The 21363-nt window shown below is 33.3% G+C and overlaps 1 protein-coding gene across 3 annotated transcripts in view; it reads right to left on the reverse strand.

Moving 5' to 3' along the window:
• Window positions 1-6186: 6186 nt before the first annotated feature.
• The window catches only part of LOC124367223 (protein-L-isoaspartate O-methyltransferase domain-containing protein 1-like), a 34956-nt gene continuing 19779 nt past the window's right edge, over window positions 6187-21363 (reverse strand). For all 3 annotated transcript variants that reach the window (XM_046823889.1, XM_046823890.1, XM_046823891.1), the window contains exons 4-7: window positions 20626-20729; window positions 13446-13599; window positions 12310-12576; window positions 6187-8237 (exon numbers count right to left, since the gene is read on the reverse strand). In XM_046823889.1, the coding sequence (XP_046679845.1) occupies window positions 7720-8237; window positions 12310-12576; window positions 13446-13599; window positions 20626-20729 (1043 nt within the window). In that variant the 3' untranslated portion in view covers window positions 6187-7719. The remainder of the gene's footprint in view (window positions 8238-12309; window positions 12577-13445; window positions 13600-20625; window positions 20730-21363) is intronic.

Here is a 21363-nt window from a genome sequence, read left to right on the forward strand (position 1 = left end):
GTGGCAAACATCTATAAATCTATTACCTTTGTTGTAAGGGCGCGACACAAGACTCGTATTGGTAATTGTGTACATAAAGTTTTATAATGTTCCATTCTTATACAGTTACGATTTTTGTCCAAAATTTCAAGTTTCTATTTCTCTGTGAAAGTGGTTTAAAAACAGTAACAAAGTTTGAGTTCTTAACAGAGAGAAGAGAAAGCAAGTTAACTATAACTGTGACTTTTAAACTACTATACAATATGGTCCATACTGCTATCATAAGTAATCCCATTGAATAATCCACATTATAAAATATGGTGAGCCATTTGGTGTTTAGATCACTATAAATATAATGTTAACATATTCTACTGTTTTATGAAGCCAATCTGCCTGACAAAGTAACTTCTAGATTACTTTGTACCATTTACTGATTCCTCACAGGACTGCATTATCAACCTGTCGATCAAAGTAACTTCTAGATTACTTATGTACCATTTACTGATTCCTCACAGGACTGCATTATCAACCTGTCGATCAAAGTAACTTCTAGATTACTTATGTACCATTTACTGATTCCTCACAGGACTGCATTATCAACCTGTCGATCAAAGTAACTTCTAGATTACTTATGTGCCATTTACTGATTCCTCACAGGACTGCATTATCAACCTGTCAATCAAAGTAACTTCTAGATTACTTATGTACCATTTACTGATTCCTCACAGTACTGCATTATTAACCTGTTCATCAAAGTAAATTCTAGATTACTTATGTACCATTTACTGATTCCTCACAGGACTGTATTATCAACTTGCCCATCAAAGTAACTTCTACATTACTTATGTATCATTTACTGATTCCTCACAGGACTGCATTACCAACTTGCCCATCAAAGTAACTTCTACATTACTTATGTACCATTTACTGGTTCCTCACAGGACTGCATTACCAACTTGCCCATCAAAGTAACTTCTAGATTACTTATGTACCATTTACTGATTCCTCACAGTACTGCATTATTAACCTGTTCATCAAAGTAACTTCTAGATTACTTATGTACCATTTACTGGTTCCTCACAGGACTGCATTACCAACTTGCCCATCAAAGTAACTTCTAGATTACTTATGTACCATTTACTGATTCCTCACAGTACTGCATTATTAACCTGTTCATCAAAGTAACTTCTAGATTACTTATGTACCATTTACTGGTTCCTCACAGGACTGCATTACCAACTTGCCCATCAAAGTAACTTCTAGATTACTTATGTACCATTTACTGATTCCTCACAGTACTGCATTATTAACCTGTTCATCAAAGTAACTTCTAGATTACTTATGTACCATTTACTGATTCCTCACAGGACTGTATTATCAACTTGCCCATCAAAGTAACTTCTAGATTACTTATGTACCATTTACTGATTTCTCACAGGGCTGCATTATCAACTTGCCCATCAAAGTAACTTCTAGATTACTTATGTACCATTTTACTGATCCCTCACAGAACTGCATTATCGTGACCTTGTTTGTTGAATGGAAGTTGTTGATTAACCAGATGGCCTTTTTAGGTGAAAATAACACTGCGAAACATGATAGTCATGATACACAACACCAATACAATCTTAGTGTAGTGTGAGCAATGATAAACTGGTTGGCTTATTATCCTTATCAGATTGGAGAGACAGATGTACTTTGTTGTTGGCAATGAGTGGGGCTGATCATTTGCCATTCAGCATTAAATGTTGTGTTTCATAGCTTTTAAATTTTGTATGTCTCGTATTATTCAATTTTTATAATTTCTTCCATTATTCCAAACATGTAAAAAGGTTCTGGCTCTAAGCTGTCGTCTATCTTACATACGCAATGATTATGAAGGATTGGATGTTGGTCAAAAGAAGATATTTTTGTTTATTTTAGGGTGGGGTCAGTATTCCTTAAAACAAAGAAATTTGTAAAGTTCCTGTTTTTATTTGACCCATATAGTCACTATGGCAATCAGTACATTCAATTTCATTTTAATATTTAATTTAATTTTGAATGCTTAAGAAAGCAGCAGGTGGACAGACTTCAACGAAGTGTAACAATAAATAGTCCTTCCGCTCAATTGGTAGAAGTAGGTCGATTTTACAACTGAAATATTATTAATTTGTACTGATTTACATGTACTCAGTATCTCAAAAACGTTTCAGATACAAAAAAAGTGTAAAAAAAGATTTAGGAAATGTTATGAACATTCCAGTACAGCTATTTTTTCTCTAGGTTCATAAATAACGGAGTTGTGAAATTTTTTAAGGTTTAACACGTTCACGCCAATGTGGGGCTCTAGAGCTTATGTATAGCGAGTTTAACCCAGCTGTATTTGTAATAGATTTATCAAATACACTTGCAATATATTGGAATGGCCAAGAACGTTTTTTGCACAATAAAACTTATACAGTTTTTTGACATATATATTGCAAAATACCTAAAAAATCAATAAAATATGATCATTGCAAACGGGTTAAATGGCCACCATTTTAAATGAAATTGCGTACTAAGCTGGCCAATGATTTTAGATGAGACATTTTTAAGATCAATCTTTTTGTACCAAGTTTCAACTTCTTTGGACTATTTTTGGGACAGTTATTGTTTCTACAACTGCGTTATATAGCATTTGGAACAGGGTTTTTAGCCTTGGAGGTTATGTTCAGTGAAATTATGCAGAAATTGTCAGTAAGTGCTACCAATAAGGGCCAGTGCAATAAGGTGATTTTGTATACAAAGTTTACCTAAAACGATCAAGATAAAACAATAATACCAAGAATTATCCTGTGTAGAGTTTAGCCACACAATGCATAACATGGTTGTAGATTCTGCAAGTTGATCCTTTTGTATAAATATTAAAACAAATTTGTTACAGTACTTTTTAATACCTACCTTCAGGAAATCTATTGCCACTTCAGTACAAGACAATAATTATTACTGTAATTATTACTGCAAATTTCACAAAATCCCTTCACATAAATTTTTGATTAGCTTATCTGCACTTAATTATCCAGTTTAAAAACTAATTAATTATATTTATTAGGGTAGATAGATAGGAAAATACTTTCTCAAATCACTTTAAACATTGTTTATTTATTAGCAGTTCATTAATTTAGACTTATACAATAACGATCCTTGTACTTGTTAGATATTTATTTATATTTTAATTCCCGAAAGCTTACTCAACCATTTTTGTTGCAAAATTTTCTTCAAGAAAAGGTTTAATTCTTTCAAATAAAATCATTTAAATTAAAGTTAACTTTCTGTTTAAAAAAATCAAATCAAACTAAATATTTAACTTTTTTTAATAAAACTTAAATAAAATAAAATTTAAAATTTAATTCAATATAAAATGTAATTTTCTCTTATAAACAAGGCTAAATAGAACTGAATTAAAAAACTTCCTGAAAATTCTTTGTACCATTTTCTTCGTAATTCATGTCACAACCTGTTACTGTTGGTAGTGTCAAAGTTCAAACTGTAATTTAATTATGTTTCACCCCAAAATATTTATCAAAAACTTTATATTTTGAAGCATAAAAATTATTTTGACTGTCGAATACTAAATGGTTATTACCAGTAATTTTTAAATAATATTAAAATTAAAGAATTTAAACTGAACTATACTTACAAACGACATGTACCTCTTGAAAACTTGCGTTAATTATTATGTGAATTCAAATCTCCTTATTTCCCTTTGTATAAAAAATGTATACAAATCTCTATAAAAAAAGCTACCTTCAGTAAACAGCAAAACTCCCATCTAAAAATTGTAATTCGATTATAAAAGAGTTACTTACGCAAAATCCCTCACAGATGGGTAAGGAAAACTATTAAGACGCAAACCACGAACTAAATTAATGCATAAAAACACTCCAAAAGACGGCGAGAATCGTGTGTCGTAGCTATCAATACCTCCCCTCCCAGTAAACCAGCTAACTAAACACCAAACCTTTGATTGACCTTCACCTATCCAATCACAAGGTCAGAGAGAACAAAGTAATCTTCATACTACTCCTATTGTGATCACGTTAACAAACTAGACTACCAGAAAAACCTGCTATCTCATAGTATCATCCTACATCCGCAGACCCTTTCTTGAGAAATTACATAATTTAATTTACCTATTGACATCACTAACTAAATTCTGTAACATTTTCTCCCATAAATATTTAATAAATAAATTTTAAATTGCCTATGTAGCAAATGCTACAATTACATTACTCGAGTTTCTTTAAAATAATGAAGAAACAATTTACTAAACGGTGCAACACAACGAAAAACTTGACAGAATCGCACTTGTCAACCGGTTAACTTACTTTATTGTTAATACACAACAATATAAATCAATGACTGATACCAAAAGGATTTCTTATGCAGCGTTATTATAAAAGAATGGTGCGGTTTCTAATATAGTTTAAAGAAAAGCTAAATTACAGTTAATGTTGGTTATTCATCTAATTTGTCATCTTGAACAGTTATTTTTACATAAGTAATAAATTTCAATGCGTGCACCTTTAGTCACTCGACAAATGTACAAATGATTCTCAACTCTCTTCAAACATTCGTTAACATTTCTTCGGTTATGGTTGTCATCGCTTCATTAATCCTGTGTTTTAAGTAGTTCAGGTCACGAATTTTTTATGATTAAACAATCCTTTTGTGTACCCTCACAAGAAAAAATCACAACGTGTATGGTCCTTACTGGCTTATCCATCAATCTCCAAACTTTTCACTCAGAGCGTCCGTGACCAATGCACTGAAGTATGGGGGAGCACCAACTTGTTGGAAATGAAGTTGATAAATGTTTTCGAGTTCATCTAGCTGAGTAAAGCAAAAATTGGCTAACATGACATGATACACAAATCCATTAATTGTTTTTTCAGCAAAGAAGAAAGGCTCTATTACGCGATTTTTCATCACATCATCACACCACACCAAACGTTAACTTTAGGCGAATCATGTTGTTTCCTAACAAAATTACATGTGGGTTTTTAACACATGGGAAGTAGCTTCGTCTGTAAAAATTATATCATCTAAAAATAATTTGTTTTCTCTTATTCTGTCTAACATTTCTCAATAGCGAAATTGTAATGGCTTACACAATCATTGGGTTTAAATTCCTGCAGTATCTGGATTTTATAAGCCTGTAATTTGAGTTTTTTTAACTTTGTGAACTGTCGTTTTTGGAATATCTAATTCAATACTTCGATGAGGGGTGGATTTCCCAGGACATCTAATTGCTGATTGTTTAATTAGTTGAACCATTTTGTCTGGTACACCTGGTATGTTGGTTGATTTCTGTTTCTTAACTGATCCAGTTTCTTCAAATTGTTTAAACCAAACTTTAAACCAACATGTTATGTTATTTTTGTGTCATGGATCTGTTCTAAATTTTAACATATATTTCAATGAAAATTATATTAAAAGAATAGTATATGTTTTAACCTACATTTTTGTAATTATTTTAAAGCCCAGTTTATTTTTTGAAATGGTAAAAATTAGAAGAAACTGTGTACAAAAATAAAGATTCTGAACCATGCAATTTTACATAAAACTCCACATTTTTAAGTAGAATGGCACTTTTCCCACAGGAACGAAAAATGACATGGCACTAAAAGGGTTAATCTTTCTAAATCCAATCTTACCTAAATTATTAGAACTTAAATTAATTATTATAACTTAATTGTTTGTACTTTTGACTCCTTATGATGAAATGTTAATCTTCATTAGATAAGTTTGTGATTGATCAGATGTGGATCATTAATTTTACACCAGATTCACAAAATTAATGTTGTCAGAAATCATAAAGTTGGGTTATTGAAGATTATGTTAAACTCAGTACTAAATATTCTTCATTCATATACGAAGCAAAACCGTTAACTCTTAAGAAATTACACTCAAGACAACCTGAACACGAAGCTAAGTTTGAATCAGCAAGTACATTATGTGACGGACAAAATTGTAACTCCTGCAAACTAGGCTTCTGGCAATTTGTACTACATTTCATGGATTTTATAGTTAGCCTACAATATCAATAAACACTTACCCTATCAATCCTAATGGGTTTGTGGACATTTCCTCTTAAAAACATTTAATGTGGTAGAGAGAATCCCCTTAATAACCATCTTCTGTGTTATTATTGGCTTCATGAATTAAATAATAAATAGAACAATATAATTTTTAAGTATTTATTCAGTCAGACAAGTAACAAATAGATATATACTCCGTAACAAGAACATGGCGAGGGAACATTCCTAGCTGAACTAAATGCAATAATCAAATAAAATTGTATGATATTCTTTAATACGCTTTAAAATGCAAAATAACACACTACTATTTGTTGGGACAATGCTGAACAAAGTACAAATATATCGTGACTATAACTAATACAAAAGGCACTAATTATATACAATATGGCCCGGGTACATAAATATTATCTATAAAATCCACATATGTGTCGACTAATACATATAAAATATATCACACTATGATGGCCAACATTATCACTCCCTATACATACAAAGTTGAATCCAGACTAGGCCTCAGCTAGCAGCTAGGCCACTGTGTCAGCTGGATTCTCCCACCAGTAATGAATTAGACATAGCAGTGTGCTAAGGACTGTAGTTAGGAAGTAGTTTCAGGTTAAAAAAATACACAATTTATACAGTATTAAAGCTTAAAATCATCTGGTTGTTTTGTAGTTGACCTGATCTTAATTCGTACAAATAACAAATTCCTTTGAAATGCAATATACAAAATTAAACAATTATGATGCATTTTCAAAATAAATATCCTAAATTATTATTTGGATATAAGTTTTACAACAGACTCATTAATTTCAAATAAAACAGTTGATGTAACTCCATTGAATACATGTTGTACCATTTTAACTGCTATGAATTGTATTATAAAGTGAGTGAGGGTAACAATGAAAAATACAAAATCACACAGAAATCTTAACAATTCTTTTCAGTAAACATCCATACAGATTTACTATTCACATGTAAATATTTGTAATTAGTTTCATGAATGTTGATTTTTAACGATCCCAGATAATAAACGTCCCTTGCACCAGCACATAAGTAATGTTATACCACAGTAAAATATTTTTTGTTTCAACGGCTTTTCAGATAAAATTTAAAGCTGATATAAAATTATGAGTTTGTTAAATTTTGTGTCCAGTGACTTGTAACTGGTTCAGATGTAGACGTCTAGTGCTTCAGTCCACGATCCTATTAAAACTGAGTTCAACTTGTCAAATAGCATTAAAACGTTCCAAAGAGTTATTACAATTTTTCTAGACTGTGGTTTATATATTATATTCCAACTGTTACGGTATGTTAAAAAAACTTATAAAATAAAATAATATTCACAATACCTGAAATTAAAAACCATTTCCATTAATGGAGTATTTAGAAGTTATAACCTGAAGATGGTAACTTACAATATTAAAAAGAAAGTATTAAAAATTGTCAGCTCTTGAACAACAAAGTAAGTTACAAAAACACTCTTGAAAATAATTCTTCTCTAGATCCGAGTGCACTGTATGTGTACAATTAATTAAGTAGGTTTAATATACCAAAATCAATAGTCTGTTAGAACATGATCTTAAAATATAATACTATGCAATAATTATCAAACATAGAACTCTTAACAAAATAACTTATAATATAATCTATAGTTATAGTAACTCAGGAAAAAACAGAATTAGAAATCCCTGTACAGATTCAGGTAAGATTTCAGTACAGGAGGTAACGGGAGTGATTTAATCTTAGCTTGCATCACAGAACTGTACGTGTATTCCGGTTCTTCCTTCTCACGCTTTGAGCTGACTCCGGAGCCTTTCTTCGGCAACGGGGACAAATCTTCTTCAACACCTTCGTCATCACTCGCTTCCACGAAATCAGAGTCGGTATCTACTTCCATGTTCTTGTCGTCCGACGACATCAGACAATTGGCGTTAGTTTCAGTCTCCTCGTCCGAAGAGGTGAGTCCCTTTCCGTTGTCCAAGTCTTCGACGACGCCGCTGTCGAATTTTTCTCGTTTCGGTACGTTCACATTACGTTTCTTTATTGTAGAAGCCTCGCCATTATCAGACGCTTTTACTATTTCTTCTGCATCCCTTATTTCCTCTTGATTGTGCCCTGACACTGCCGACGGGTTGTCGTCGTGCGACTCGGCCCTCACAGAAGGAATGTTGCCTCTCACAACTATCCGCCGCCGACCTGCAACAGACACAGCTAGTACAAGGACAGGTAAGAGCTGATTTGTATTTTACTTTGTTTGATAACAAGAATAAAAGTCAAATTTAAATTCAAATCTGATGAGTGCATTACGCTTTAGATAGAAATACAAATGTAGACACATTAAAAGATAGAATATTTTTTACTTATACAATCTAGTACGGAGTAGTATGTTTTAATGAGGTATTGTATGCCTTGATAGACTTAAAGAATACAGTAGAGTCCTGCTATTCTGAAAATCTACCTATTCTGAAGAGAGTTCAGAAAAAATATTGATTAAAGATTTTTTTTAGTAAAAAATTACTAAGGTCAGATTTATAACTTTAAAACTAAAAGAAAGAAGAAAATAGAAATTAAGAAGATTTTCATGAAAAAACATACATTTATTGTTATACAAAATATACTGTACAAGGATGTTTAATAAAGACATAAATGTGCTTAGAGCCTAGGTTTGAAGAAAACACTAAACTAATTCACGCACACTTAAAAAATAAAGATAGTGATTTTTTTGTGACTAAGTGCAGTGAATTGCCTTGATGCAATGTCCCACCATTGCCGCATAAACAAAACATAATCTTGTGATGATGGAGCGAAAGGAGAGGTCTGAGTGTGATTAAACTGCCCTTCCCTTCTGACTTTCAGTTCACGAGCCGATCAACGCCGATATTATTCGTGAAATCCGTTATTCGAAGTGTTTGGTCTCAATTAGTAGGACTCTATTGTTGTGAAACACGATACAAAATTTCAAGAACTTGTATCAGCAATCTTTTTTAGGGGTCCAACCCTAAACGTACCAGAAAGTTTAAAAAATGATGATAATACCAAACTTATAAGTCGAGTATGTGTATCTGAAGTCCAACACTTTACAATACAATACAAATCTCTGCACAACACAGATGCTACACTGTTTTTTTAAATGTATTTATTAACTTTCTAACACACGTGACCATTTTATACTTGTTGTTTACGATTGTGGGTGTGTAAGGTAGAAGCGATAAAGACACTTTGCAGGGCTAGACACTTTACCCGTGCACAATAAGGGGTGGAGCGACCATAATTCTTGGTTACACCCATTCTCCTGCCAGCTTTGATAATTAAATAATATATTAAAGAAAACAACTAAAACATTTTAAACCCTTAATTAGCTTAAACCGGACAAAATAAGATCACACACATGCCGATCCCCAATCATGCTAAAACCGATCCATTAATTTAGAAAACCAATTCACCACTCATAATTTTCCGGCACCTACCCCGTTCCTACTAATTAAATTATTCCATAATAACGCTAATATCAAATATGCAAAAAGTTAGGGTAAGACTTGCGGTATTCCTCACCTCCAGAACGGTACACTACAGTCCTTCACTTACTCGCGACTCCTCGTTCCGCTCCATTCCCCCGATACCTTATCAGCACATGATATGTCTGGTTCCATCCGTCGATCCAATGCTCTGATATATGTGGTGATTAACCAGCACAATCTTCCCCCCTAAAGGGAAAACAGGAGAGGAAACAGGAAGGAAGAAATTTATAATGAAGAACACTGAGTGCATAAATTTGAATTTAGGAATATCCGAAAATGATGGGTGCTTTTTACCAATCGAAGGGCGGTTGACGGCAGATGGATCCATTATGTATCAATAATGATGTTGTTTTCAACCAAAAGAATCTAACTGAAAGTTCAGCCTTTTTGCTACAGTTCTTGTTGAGTTGACTTTGGAGCTATAGTCATATTTGAAGTTACAGTAGCAGCAGTGGTGTGCTCTTCTCATGGTAAGCATCCTTTCAAGTTTTCCAATGGTAATTGTTAAGGGTTCACTATTTGGTAAGGATTACTTTTTTATGGAAAGTGCTCGGAATACCTATGTGATTATCTATAAATAAAATCATAATATACTTGTCATAATAGGAATATGATAGGGTTTTGACCTGTGGCAGACGTGTTGTAGAATTTTCAGTAATGAGTAACTATATTTTTAAATTAGTGTGACATAGCCCATGTTTCTACAAAAGTAATATATTTAATCTACAGCAAAAAATTCTGGGGGTGGTAGTCCGGTTGGGTCATATATTCATTTATGAGAATTATACAAAAATAGTTCATTTATAAATAGTCCCACTTTATGAATAACAGTTAGGTTCATGATTATACAAATAAACACACAATCAACGAAAGTATCCCTAACAAGAGAAAAATACATTAAGTTAAAATGGTCAAATGAGAAGGAAAGGTACTTTTAAATGTTACCAATTAACAAATAATACCAAAATCACATACTCACTGTAACATAAAATCTAAGTAGAATATGAACAATAAATATATTTATAAGTAAATGACCTGTAACGAACAAGAAAAAATATAGGCATTGAAAGCTATAATTTTTCCTTGTAGCACATTGTATTAAAAAAAATAGCAAACAATACACATAAGAGCAACATGCGATGCTATGAATATTCGTTCAATTTTATACAATTGAAATATTTATTATGTTTATATTGTTAACATTATTGTTGGTGAAGGCAGGAGAGTCCTATCTGTTCACCATAATTTAATGAAACTCCTAAAGATAACATATAGTACTACACAGAATATCAAAAATTAATTTTAGATCTGATTAGATATTAGTTGTTAGTAAAAAGAAAAGACATAGTAGAGATGTGTGGATGCAGGATATCCTCTGAAGAAAGGAGTACATTCTAGTGATTTATCAGTTTTTCACACATTATCATCAATGAACCGTAAAAACAGGAATCATATTTCTGAAAAAAAGTTTCAACTGCTACACAGGTGAGGAAATACATTTTCTTTAACTCCATCAGCCTAGAATTTTGTATGCAAAAGAGAAAGCTAAACGCAGTATTTTAGAAAACACTTATTATTGATAAGATATTCTCCCTTTATATTCAATAATACTGTACAAAACCCAGCTGTGTGTTGATAACACATAATACCAGCATCTCTATATGATCAGTTGAAATTAACTTGGACAAGTGCACATTCCTTCATCTGGTACTTGAAACCTGTTGCACGTACTTTCTAGAGTGTGTGGTTTCTGACGATGATTTTGTTTTACAAATGGTCAGTTGAAATTAACTTGGACAAGTGCACATTCCTTCATCTGGTACTTGAAACCTGCTGCAAGTACTTTCTTGAGTGTATGGTTTCTGACAATGGTTTTGTTTTACAAGAATATGTACTTCATCAACCAGGGCACTATTACAACCTAGGAAGATAAAAATTATAGTTCTAAAGAACAACGAAACATTTAGCTCCATATTTGTATAATGAATTTAATGCTCACATGTTCAATATCCCAGCTGAAGATGAGTAAATTAAAATACTTTGAGGCTGAGTGGTGGCCTAGTATTTTACTATCTATAGAAGGTCTTGTGGAGGGCAGAATCCTTGTCATCACACCACTCCAGAAAGGGTATAACCAGATTGCTAACTGTAGGCTATACGTACCTGGCCAGCTCCTGCCGACGTTGCAGACTGCGGTGATGCGTCCCTGTCCACCAATGAGTAGGCTGGGACTGTGGAGGGCCGGATCTTTGTTATCACACCACTCCAGAGAGGGTATAACCAGATTGCTGACTGTATGCTATGCGTACCTGGCCAGCTTCCTGCCCACGTTGAAGACTGCGGTGATGCGACCCTGTCCACCAATGAGTAGGCCAGGACTGTGGAGGGCAGGATCCTTGTCATCACACTACTCCAGAAAGGGTATAACCAGATTGCTGACTGTATGCTATGCGTACCTGGCCAGCTTCTGCCGACGTTGAAGACTGCGGTGATGCATCCCTGTCCACCAATGAGTAGGCCAAGACTGTGGAGGGCAGAATCCTTGTCATCACACTACTCCAGAAAGGGTATAACCAGATTGCTGACTGTATGCTATGCGTACCTGGCCAGCTTCTGCCGACGTTTAAGACTGCGGTGATGATGCTTCCCTGTCCACCAATGAGTAGGCCGGGACTGTAGAGGGCAGGATCCTTGTCTCACACCACTTCTGAAAGGGTATAACCAGATTGCTGACTGTATGCTATGCGTACCTGGCCAGCTTCTGCCGACGTTGAAGACTGCGGTGATGCGTCCCTGTCCACCAATGAGTAGGCCGGGACTGTGGAGGGCCGAATCCTCGTCATCAGATGATTCCAGAAAGGGTATAACCAGATTGCGGATGGCCCGTTTCTTGCGGTGGTAGGTGCGCCGGGCTCTGGGCTTGGTCAGTTCTGGGAACTCACGTTCTGCGTTACTTCGCAGGGTGCGCCGTATACAGCTGCGACACACCGCTTGCAGCGAGATTGGCTCAGTATCCGCTACACACCACATGTCACACCATTAGACACAAAACTGCTACTTCTGCATCTGATAAGTGTTTTGTCAATGACGAATAGGTAAGTTGTATTTTATAACACTAAATGACCTTAAAAAATGTCTTTCGAACTGTACTCTTATTTCATATATTGATGATACTACCATCTTCATTAAGAATTTCAAATAGGGTGCAACTACTTCATCATATTACATCAGATGTTACAAAAATAAAAGAGTGGTTCTGAAATAATGGCCTGCTTCTAAACACAAAAAAAATTCGTAATAAATTTTCATCCCAACTATGAAATGAATGCTAGGCACTGCTCAACACGAGTCCGAGAAGAAAGTTTCTGGGCCTCCAAATCGAGGGCAGTGTCACATGAAAAGACTTTCAAACACATTAAATAGAGCACACTATGCTATTCTCTCATCTTCTCTGTGGTGTGCTGTTTTGGAGATCTTTCCACCATAGTTAGATAATTTTTTTTAATTAAAAAAAAGGATAATTCCTGTAATTGCTAATGCCCCGAGAAGGTCATCATGCACACCTCTTTTTTCAAGACTAAACATTCTTCTGCTTCCATGCAACTATATCTATCATACACTCTCGTTTGTAAAACAGAAACCTTTCAGTTTCTCCCAAAGTTTTTACTCAGTCATTCTACTTTACAAGACATTGAAATAATATAATTCTTCCAATTCATAAAAGATCTTCTTATGAAAAAAAAACCTGGCTATATGGGAAGAAAACTGTTCAATAAACTACCAATACACCTTAAAAATGAACCATCAATAACAAACTCCAGGAAAAGGCTCCGTGAGCTACCCGGTAAACGTGTATAATTAGAATGAGTAGTGGTAGCAGTCTTACGTAGTGCAAGGTTGGACTTGGTGTCCAAGGAAGTAGGTATCTGCAGAGTGGAGAAGGATACTGGCAGAACACTCTTGTGTTCCCACTGGGTCTGTGTGACCCGGGTGATCTGCAGCAGCTGGTCATTGTGAGGCATCACGAGTACACCTCCGACCTGACACCACAACAATGTTTATTGGAAAATATTCAATTTATATAAATACTTCTCTATAGTGTGAAATTTACAAAATTACTACACTACGTTTTTTTTTTAAAGGATTGGTATATTTTTAAATTTTACGCTGACTCCTTAATTGAGGGATCACAGATCACATGGTGAGGGGTGGAGGTGACAATGAGTAACAGGTTCATTAAACATTGTAAAGTAGTACCGGTATGATCTCAATACATGTAAATGCTATCCCTGTTAGTTTGTGGATATGTAATATATACTTGGTCAATATATTTATAGTGATAAAAATATCCCATTATTGAAAAAAAAGAAAGAAAAACAACCAAGTAACTAACTAAATATCAGTGAGCATTCAACAAAATTCTTCCACCAGTTGCTGATGACGAAATCAGGTTTCCATCTTTACAAAAAAGTAAATCTAATTATAAATACTCTCTAAAGTGTACAGAAAAAGTACATGCAGACTAAATATTTATCGGTTAAAAGAATTGTATAAATCGGTTATAAATATAATTTCTGTACATGATTTACAATATCCACAGTAAGTACATATAACACTGAGGATATGCACAAAAACTCACATTTATAATTCTATAATAATACACAATACCAATTTATAAAATAAAAAGGTATACTAAAACTACAGTTTTTATGACAAAACATTACAGTATCATTTATTTTTTATATCATAAATTGTACATGTTTATTAGTCATTATTTTTAATTTAAAGCAATAAAATAATGATGTAAGGCTGAACGCTTATTTTTCCAATTGATTACAAAATCTAGGTTGTTTATTTTTCTAATTTTATAAATGTATAGTACATTTTTGAGTTTGCTGTTTTAAAAGAATCGAATAAATATTATTTCTGAATGATTTTTAGTTTCAAAAGTTGTTTAAAATTTAAAGTACTGTATCTCTATATGTAAAAGGCAGAGCCCTCATACACTTACTACTAATTCACCAACTCCCCGAAACCTCATAAAGTTGAAATTAGGCACAATTTCACTAATCACAAGTGTGCCACATGAATGAAATAGACAAACTAAATCATTTTCGTAAATATAACCCACCCATAGGGGTTCAAATGAGGTTTTAATCCTTAGAACTTCCCAATGTCCTAGGAACATGAAATTTGACACACGTGCCTCATGACTTACATAGAAAAATTGGAGCATCCTTATGAATCTTAATTACTATACGAGTTGAAATATGATTGCAATCCCTAGAAGAACTATATTTTTATTTTCCATCTTCCTGCTGTCCTAGAAAGGTGAAATTTCATACACACGCTCCTCTTCACATACATAGAACACCAAAAGCATATTAATGATAATTCCTGTCACCTTCTTCCTCATGGCAGTCAAACAGTATTATGTCTTACCTGCACTGAAAATACCTTACACCAGAAGTAGTAATGATTACTCCACCTTCTACGTCTTTCCTACGGAGACCTCAATCCGGGATGTCAGTCCTCAGCAACAGCAATCAGATTTTTTGGACAATTCATACCAACTCTTGCCTCAAACTTAAAAACTCACCTCCATGTGAATAACTCCTCCTCTCTCTCTAAAATAAAAACTAAAGTTCAAAATAAATCTAAAATATCAATCCTCCACCAAAATATTCAACATTTCAGCTCCCGTAAACTTGCTTTGGAAATAATACTTGAAGAAATTAATCCAGATATTGTTATTCTCTCGGAACATAAATTGCAAGATTTTGAAGTAATAAATTGCAACAGTAAACAACTACGCAATAAAGTCATTTTTCTGTCGCAAAACTTTTGGAGGAGGAGGAGTTATGATACTTATTAACAGCAAAAGTAGTACACAATTAAAAAACTGTTAATATTCCAAAAATTACAGAATTAATAAGTGAAAAAGAATTTGAGTGTTGTGCAGTAGATGGGTAAACTAGGCAATTTGTCAATAATTATAGTTGGATTGTACAGAACTCCTGGCATAATGTATGATAATGTGTTCTTGAATAAGCTTGACATTGCTCTAGGTATGTTACTTACTAAATATGAAAATATAATTCTGGCAGGGGACATAAATATAGATGTTTTAAAGGGAGAATTCAGCCCATAATAGATGAAGAATACTTTTAATTCAACACAACATACAATATCTTGTCAATTTTTCTACAAGGGTTACCATTGGTTCTGAAGTGGTATAGATAATATTATTACTAATATTGATAAGTCACAACTTTCGGTTTCTGGTCTGGTCACGGAGCTATCTGATCATGATGCTCAGCTGTTAGAAATAGCTTATCCTAATAAAAAAGAAAACCAGCCAATTTCACAACTAAAACGAAAATTTACAAAAAGAAAATAATGATTTATTTGTTAAAAAATTAGCTTCAGAAACATGGCTAGATCTGTACAATGCTCCAGTAGAACATAAATATGACACTTTTTACGGCATATTTATGTATTATTTTAATTTGTGTTTTCCATTAGTAAAATCCAGGGTTGATAACATTAATAAGGACAATTGGATAAAACTATGAACTTAAAAAAGAAAAGGAAGAATTAATTGCATTAAGTCAGACTGTAAGGTTAACAAAAGATAGAGCTACAAAAAGAATTACTTAATGAAAGAAAAAAAAAGATATCATTTTAAATGCCATTGATGCAAAAAAAGGAATTTATAAATAATAAAATCATGAATTCTGATAATGTCTGCAAATCTACTTGGGAAAATAATAAATAAATAAATAAAACCTAAAATAGAAAGAAACAATGACATTAGATTGATTGCAGATGGCCAAATGAGCTCCGATCCATACAAAGTTTGTGAAATATTTAATAGTCACTTCATAAATGTTGTAGATGACAGTATAGTTAAAAATTTCCCTATCTGTGTTAACCATTAATAGTAATAATTTAAATACTCAAAATCCACCCATCAAAACAGCTTCGTTTATAAAGCCTTTAAGCGAAATCGAACTTGATAAAGTCATATCATCTTTTAAAAATAAATTTCTCTGCGGGGTATGACGATGTCCCTATGCCTATTATAAAAAATGCAAAAATATCTATTGATTAAACCATTGATGCATGTTATTAACTCTTCTTTTGTGAGTGGAATATTTCCAAAAAAAACTGAAAATTTCTAAAATAAAAACAGTTTTTAAGAAAGGTAGTACAACTGATCCTACTAATTTTCGTCCATTGTCAATACTGCCAACCTTCTCCAAAATATTTGAGCGTGTAATGCATATTAGGTTAGTGGAATTCTTAGAAACTAATGGGTTATTTGAGGAGGAGCAGCATGGGTTTAGGTCGGGTAGATCTGTCATCACTGCTGGAATTGAGTTTGTGGAGTCAGTTCTGGATTCTGTGGACTCGGGTGGGTAATCGTGCTTTCGGTATATTTATGGACCTCAGCAAAGCATTTGACAGAGTCTGCCATAATACTCTTATTAGAACATTAGAACATTTAGGAATTGTGGGTGTGCCGTTGAACTGGTTTATTTCCTATCTTAAAGAGAGAAAACAATACGTTGAACTTCCTCATATTCAGGATTGGGCAACTAACCTCTGTTAAATCAAAAATGAAAATAATTAAATATGGAGTCCCTCAAGGCTCTATACTTGGCCCCTTATTATTTCTGTGCTATATTAAAGGCTTACCGAATACTGTATTAAATTTAAATAGTAAGATGTGTTTGTATGCAGATGACTGTAACCTAGTTATATCTCATAAATCTCTAAACGAAATAGAAAATATAGCAAACCAAAATATGACATCAATATATAATTATTTTTGTGAAAAAAATTTGTCACTTAATGCAGATAAAACTAAATATATTTCATTTTGTACACACAAAAAATAAACTCAGTACACAGCCAAAAATTGAGGTTCAGAACACACAAATAGAAAGAGTAGATAAAATTAAATTTCTAGGTTTGACATTGGATGAATGCTTAACTTGGGATGGTCACATACAGGTAATTCAAAGGAAAATATCTTCTGGTCTTTACGCATTAAAATCAATTTCAAAATATTGTAATCTGGAAACTTTAAAAATGGTTTATTACTCACATATTCACTCGCATATTTCTTTTGGTGTTGCTTTGTACGGAGCAACCAGTAATGCTAATTTGCAAAGTATTTTGCTGTTACAAAAAAAGGCTATGAGGGTTATGTTAAATTTACAGAGACAGGAGTCAGTGAAACAAATATTTTCGGATTTAGGTATTTTAACTATTTATGGGCTTTACATTATGGGACACGATATTAGAAGTAAGGAAAGCTAATTACAGCTTACCTAGATTAGGCACCTTCCATAAACTATTTAACTAGACACCGTAATCAATTGGCAGCTCCACAGATTAATTTGCAGTTCACAAGGAAAAAAAACCAATAGTTGCAGGCATTAGATTTTACAATAATTTACCTAAAGATATTTTAGCAATTGACAATTTTCAAAACTTTAAAAATAAGCTAAAGCAGTATTTGATTAGTAGACCACTTTATTCATTTGATGAGTTTTTTGTCTTTAGTTAGTAGCCTTAAGGACTGAAATGTAAAATACACAAAGTAATCTTGTACATAATGATAACTGTTATAATGACCGATTTTTCATGGGCCTAGAATAAAAATTTTGTAGATTGAGTAGGCATTATGCACCTTGTATTATCTTATGATACCATGGTTATTGTAATGTATGGTACATATTATAAACTGACGCCATTTTATGTTTGTTACATGTTATGTACAAATTATGAATAAAGTGAATTTGTATTGTATTGTATTGTATTGTACTTATTACATAAACTTTAATACATCATGGTTTCCAATGATGTTGATTTTATTTTTGTGTGAAGTCATTTGTATTCAGTTTTGAGGGTCGGATAAAGCTTTCTTTGAAGGTGAACGGCCTGATGCAATAATAAAATCTACCTTATGTGATTGTTTAATTTTAAGTTAATAATCATTAAAGCTGGCAACAATTACCATATGAAGTTGCCATAGGGCCTGTGCGATCATGCCTAGATTGAGGGAAATGTATATGTGAGAGCTAAATATGCCATACAGCAAAAAAATATGCTATATATGTGTGGCCAGTTATATGCCATTAAGCAGCGTGGTGAAAAGAAGTTACCACTGAATCAAATGTGACAATCCTGATAAGAATAAAGCGTGAAAACCAAACATGAAGAACACCGTTGTATGTTTGATGTAACGATATTGCTGACACAGTCAGTGTGTTTAATGGCAGCTTTTACATTTTCCCTGTCTTATAAGTTTCTGTGTTATATGTTAAAATGACACAAGACTACTCAGTCTATTTACATATGTGTGTATCCTGATAAGAATAAAGCGTGAAAACTAAACATGAAGAACACCGTTGTATGTTTGATGTAACGATATTGCTGACAAAGTCAGTGTGTGTAATGGCAGCTTTTACAATTTCCCAGTCTTATAAGTCACTGTGTTTTGTTAAAATGAATTTGGACAGACAAACATATACAGAGACTGGCAGAAATGAAAGTTTTCTAGCCCCTCGAGTGATTTTCTAATATTTATTGTGTCCATCAGCAAATTACTTTCAAGCCATTTTATATTTACAGAAAATTGCTTCCATATCCATATATTTCATTTAAATATACATTTTTTAGATAATGGCCAAGATTTCAGTCATAAAAACCCTCACTTTTCTAATACAGTATTGTCACTAAAATACAATAAAACCTATTAAGCATTTAAATCATTTATAAATGTACACAATTTCGCATTAGATATAAAGAGGGAAACAGATCAGTGAAGAATATGGACACTTCTATTAGTTTGTGCGCTACACCGAACGGCGTCACCGATGATACTCCTCGACTCTTGGGTTCAAGGGATTAGGTTAATAATGTTATATTTGCTGACATTGTACATGAACAATTCTACTTATTAACATAAAATTACAAACCATTTTCACTATTCACTTAACGTCTTCACCCCCTCTGGTCACACTAAATTCAAATCAGAAAATATATTTGGGGTGAACATATAATATCAGAATGTAAAATTTTTTTATCACTTAAACTCATTATATGGTAATCACTGACTATCGTTATTTTTGTAGTGCTTTCCCCTTTAGGTACAATATGGTTTAATAACAAACTTAAGTTGTAGATTTACAAGAGGACCAAAATGCGATTGCACAAACAGACAGAAATGGTTTGATATACTCGTATGTTATTAAATGTTCATATTGGCTGACAATTAGAATATTATTACATGTTCAGCCAGTTATACAATCCAACTTAGTATAGTTTTCTGGATTCTCAAACCTCAAAGCAAAAATTCTCCATCCTCCTTTGGACTCATTCCTTTAACTGGGGATCGCTTAAATTGGGTCTTTACCTTGGAATTTAATCAAAACATTACAATGTCAAGTTTTCTATAGAACTTTATCCCACAGAGTTCTCTCAGAAAAGGGTTCATAATTATTTTTACCTTGAGGTTCTGCCACCTTGACTTGAAACGTAGATTTTTCTACCTTATTTTAGGTAAAACCTCTGATTTGACTACAATCGTGCTTCAAATAAAAGCTTACACGGATATATTTTCCTCTACGGGTATTTGTAGGATTGAAGAGCAGACAATACGATGCTTAAGAGCCAATGAAGCAGATCCTAGTGGCCTAAATCATTTTAAATGCAACTGCGAATTTATCGCTGTTAGTATCCAAAAGAAAGGAGCAGGTAAGAAATCATGGTAGCTGATAGGCCATAGAGATTGTGTTCCGTTGCTGTAACTTTATCGCTATTAGTATTCGAAAGAAATGAGCAGATAAGAAATTATGGTAGCTGATAGGCCATAGAGATTGCGTTCCGTGGCTGTGACTTTATCGCTATTAGTATCCTAAAGAAAGGAGCAAAATGCCAATCAGACATCAATTAATTGCACCCTGTTTAGTGATAGAGGGGAAGTCAAAATGTCAGTGTGAATTTTATGTACTTATCACTCTAAGGTTGTCCACAAAGAACAAGTGACTCACTTTGATCAAATTCCTCATGTAGTTCTCATGATTATCTGGACACGCAGCTCCGCAGTAGACTCTATCGTACTGACGCATGTCACTGGGCAGGCAGAGTCCATTACCTGTTCACAAACTTGGCATCACAACAGTACATGGGTATAATAACAAACTTTAAACAGAACATATATAATTGCTTAATTACACCTGTTGAAAACTCAGCTTCTCTCTATTCTTGGGTATAAAATTTGTAAACGATTGATGATGCGAAAGAATAACAAGAAATTTTGAAAATAGGCCATCATAATATGTTACAAAAATAGAACACTATGTATTAAGGACTGAAATATAACTTCTTCCTCATGAGTCAAAAACCAACATTTGAACACAGCAATGTGAACTGAAAAAAGAGATTAGTTATGACACCGGTCGTAAAGTTCTAAGAACTAAAATTGTGGCAATAAGCTTGCCTCACACTGAACTCAATTTTACAAAAAAAATTGAATTGTAAATGAAAATTTTAACACAATGTGAACTGAGAGAGAGATCTCATCAATGTCATGATAAATTATTCCATAAGCTACCATATTTGATCACTATTCTTTATGTTTTAACACTGGACTAACTGAAGCATTGTGTAACAGTTGTTTGCTAACTTATACAAGCTGCTGTTAATACCAGACCCTGAATTTACAAGTTGTACCACTGCTGCATACATTGACGATGTTGTGTAACAGTTGTTTGCTAACTTGTACAAGC

Source organism: Homalodisca vitripennis, chromosome 8 (assembly GCF_021130785.1).
Source record: "Homalodisca vitripennis isolate AUS2020 chromosome 8, UT_GWSS_2.1, whole genome shotgun sequence".
NCBI lineage: Eukaryota > Metazoa > Arthropoda > Insecta > Hemiptera > Cicadellidae > Homalodisca > Homalodisca vitripennis.